General features: G+C 38.7%; 1 protein-coding gene across 1 annotated transcript; it reads left to right on the top strand.

Moving 5' to 3' along the window:
* The first annotated feature begins 370 nt into the window (after nucleotides 1–370).
* On the top strand, nucleotides 371–2,860 carry LOC149259362 (uncharacterized). Its single transcript, XM_089375677.1, has 2 exons — nucleotides 371–479; nucleotides 2,086–2,860. Exon 2 carries the CDS (start codon nucleotides 2,229–2,231, stop codon nucleotides 2,727–2,729), a length of 501 nt encoding a protein of 166 aa, XP_089231803.1. The 5' UTR covers nucleotides 371–479; nucleotides 2,086–2,228; the 3' UTR covers nucleotides 2,730–2,860.
* Nucleotides 2,861–3,473: the final 613 nt, after the last annotated feature.

Raw genomic sequence — 3,473 nt, 5'->3', positions numbered from 1 at the left:
AGATTTTCCAAAATACCCAGAACTTAATAGACTTTAACTTCTACAGGGATAATTATGGGGTTTCTCCTCCGGGGTTGGCCCTGTTGGTTCCGTTGAAGGAAGAATTTCATTCAATTAAGAAACAACATAATTAATTTCATTTTCCCCAGTCACCCGAGGGGTGAACTGATGGCAAGGGCTAACCAACCATATATTGCGTCATAAATGCCCTTGCCAGCTATGTATGTGGTGCAAACTTGGGATGGCATACATATGCATAGGCATCGGACTCCGGCGGCCACCTCGCGTTTCCGATGACCCACGCGGGACCCACCCCGTCTGGTTCAATAACATAATTCTGAGAAATACTTTCGCGCGCCAATTTAACTCTGCAACCAGAACCCGTTTGCTCTGCAACCCAGTGCCCGCAGGACTGAAGCGCTGCGCGCATTGAAACTCTGCAACCCAGTGCCCGCCGGACTGAGCTCTGTTACCTCCTGGTAAATTCCTGCACCGTCTCTGCAGTCGTCAAATCGTGGTTTTAAACATTCATTTTGTTTTAAATCTGTTTTAAAGACTGCTAAAACCCTCGCATTCTCTCAACATTCTGTAATTATAAATCTCTGTGTTCGCTTAAGGAGTTCGATTCGCATTTTCATATTAACCAAGGGTATTGCATTTCATATTAACCAACGGTTTGGCTGGATTGATCGACTGTGTAGAAACCCATACACAATTATTGCTCTATTAATCTACAGGAAAATCTTCACATCGTGAATAGAAAATCGTTGAAACAAAAGGGTAATGAAAGCTCCGCTGCTATCAAGTAGTTTATGTGAATGATCCGCATTAAAATGGGTCACAAAACCATAGATTATAATCATGCAGAGCCAAACTTGTAGCTGAAGGAGATAAAGAATAAGAAGAATGGCCAAATCCTTCTAGTCTCAGATAAATTTGTAGTTACCCCTAAAACTATCAATTCCTTCACGATCCAAATTTTCACAATAGTTTGGAAACTCTAAATTGGACTATCATCTAGTCACTTTTGATTTAACTTATAGCGATTTTGGTTATGAGCACTTTTTGGATCACTATCTTTGAAATGATTTGAAAGACAATTTGAAGGAGAGATGAAGTTGAACAGTAAAAGTGCATCAATATCCTTATAAATTTCTATATACAAACTGTATGCTCTTTTCTATTTCACTGCAATAAATTAGAGGTTTCCATTAACTCTGAACTGGACTTTCATCTAGTCACTTTTGATTTAACTTATAGGTTTCCATTAACTCTGAACTGGACTTTCATCTAGTCACTTTTGATTTAACTTATAGCGATTTTGGTTATGAGCACTTTTTGGATCACTATCCTTGAAATGATTTGAAAGAAAGTTTGAAGGAGAGATGAAGCTGAACAGTAAAAGTGCATCAATATGCTTATAAATTTCTATATACAAACTGTATGCTCTTTTCTATTACACTGCAATAAATTAGAGGTTTCCATTAACATTTTTTAATAATAATAAGTTCTGGCTACTTAATGCGGATCATTCACAAGGCTGTGTAAGCATTCTTGAATTATGAGACTAGTAACAGAAAAAGGAAAAATGGTTACTTCAAGTTAAACTGATATATGGATAACCACAATTACATACACAATATTAGCAAGTGGATGTGCAACACCAGCTTGTAGACACATGAAGCTACTCCCCCAGGGACTTGTATAAATGATTATTTTTGGCCTCGACTGTTAGGAGTGAACATTCACCCTTGATTGTTTGTCCGAATCTACTAGAACTTAACATTTAGGCCCGCAAGTCACCAAACTAGTGCTCTGAGCATTGATCCCTGAGATTGTTTACTCTTATTTCATAAGATCACACTATTTACAATTGCTCAGATCCCTGAGATTGTTTACTCTGATTTCATAACATCTACAATACACTTTTTCCTTTTGGATAATGCTTGTATTTTGATTATTTATTTTTGGTTATAAATTTTGAGCTGACAAAGAGTATATATATATAATTGGCTCGTTTTGTTATATAAGGCCATGGCGGGTATGCGATTGCATAACAACGTGTTTTTTTCTTTTTTGTTACAGCTGAAGCTCCTCCTGGTGCTTTGTTATTGCGTGAGGAGATCAAGGATCAACAGACCTTGGCTCAATCTACAGTTGCAACAGTTGCTCAATCTACAGGACTAGTATCTCTGTCTCAATCTACTGGGTTACCTGTTCCTCTATCTATGAGTTCACATTCAGCCAACAATATAAATTTTCAAACGCCTTTGCAAGGAGTCAAACAGAGTGAGTTGAAATCAGCTTCATCAATTGCTAAATCCAGTGAAGTCAATCTGGCAGGTGCAAAATTTACCTCAGATGTATCCCAGTCAAAATTGCTTGAGATTGTCTCCAGAAGTAACCGACTTATGCAATGGGCATCTGCCAAACCAGCTGAACATGTGCAACCTGTTTCAAGTGTCCAGACGACAACTTCTGGCAGCACTGGTTTTGATAGAAGGTTGGATGGTAATTCCAATTGTGTGGCCAGGGAACCATATGGTGATACAAAACTATCAGGCATTTCTAGTAGTGTTCCTCAATTTATTCAACAGCAGGCACCCATGGACATGCCTCTGTATATGCGTTCACAGCTGAGCTGGATGCATCCTCAGAATCTGTCATCTCATGCCACTTCTCAGGGAGGTGTAAACTCGATGTTAGAATTGCCGAATTCAGCCACATAGAGTCCTTTTAATTGCAGGCAGATACCAATGGGAGCTGATACATCCCAATCTCAAAAACAACTATGGAAGTCTTTACCTTCAAAACAGCCTTCTCAACAGACATCTGAATTTTCAAATTCGATTCCACCAGATTTGAATGTAGAAAAACAGTCTCCAAGGTCTCCAGTTAGGCAGTCTTCTGGAATGTTGGTTGATTCACAGCCTGATTTGGCCCTCCAGCTTTGATTTATTGAGCATTTAAAAGGTTGACAGGGAACATAATTATGTGTGAATCTCTTGGGACAGTTTTTAATAACTTGAACTTCTTAGTGGTTGGTGAAATTTGTTGGCTAGTTAGGGCATTGAAACTGGTTTCCTTCTATTTGTATGTTTAACTATGCTTGTGGTTCCTTCGCATGCAAACCAACTTGGTCTTTGTAATATCAAAAGCTCTGCATTTTTGCGACCATTGAAACAGTTCTGTTAATATTATTAAGGGAAAAATTCATGAACTCTTTTAATTATTTCAAATTCTGAGTTTTTCTTGTTTTCATTAATTATACACATTTCCCACTTGGTCCTGAACTTTGGCTGCTGATGACTGTTACACAGTAATTTGTCACTGCCTTCCTGTCAGTCACCCTGCTGTGCAGAGAATTCATAATCACTAAGCTCCTGCTTTCTGAACTGGCCCAAAAACCCATTTTTCCAAAGTTTTGATCATCAGCGCGTCTGTTCCTAAAATAACCGCGATGACAGGCGCCC

The sequence above is a fragment of the Pinus tabuliformis genome, chromosome 6 (assembly GCF_031772625.1).
Source record: "Pinus tabuliformis cultivar Carrire ecotype Pingquan chromosome 6, CPIR1, whole genome shotgun sequence".
Lineage (NCBI taxonomy): Eukaryota > Viridiplantae > Streptophyta > Pinopsida > Pinales > Pinaceae > Pinus > Pinus tabuliformis.
The sequence above is the reverse complement of the archived record's forward strand: the minus strand, read 5'-3'. Positions and strand labels throughout refer to the sequence as shown.

Excerpts from the sequence above, each read along its gene's own strand:
- LOC149259362 (XM_089375677.1), top strand. The coding sequence starts at position 2,229 with ATGAGTTCACATTCAGCCAACAATATAAATTTTCAAACGCCTTTGCAA.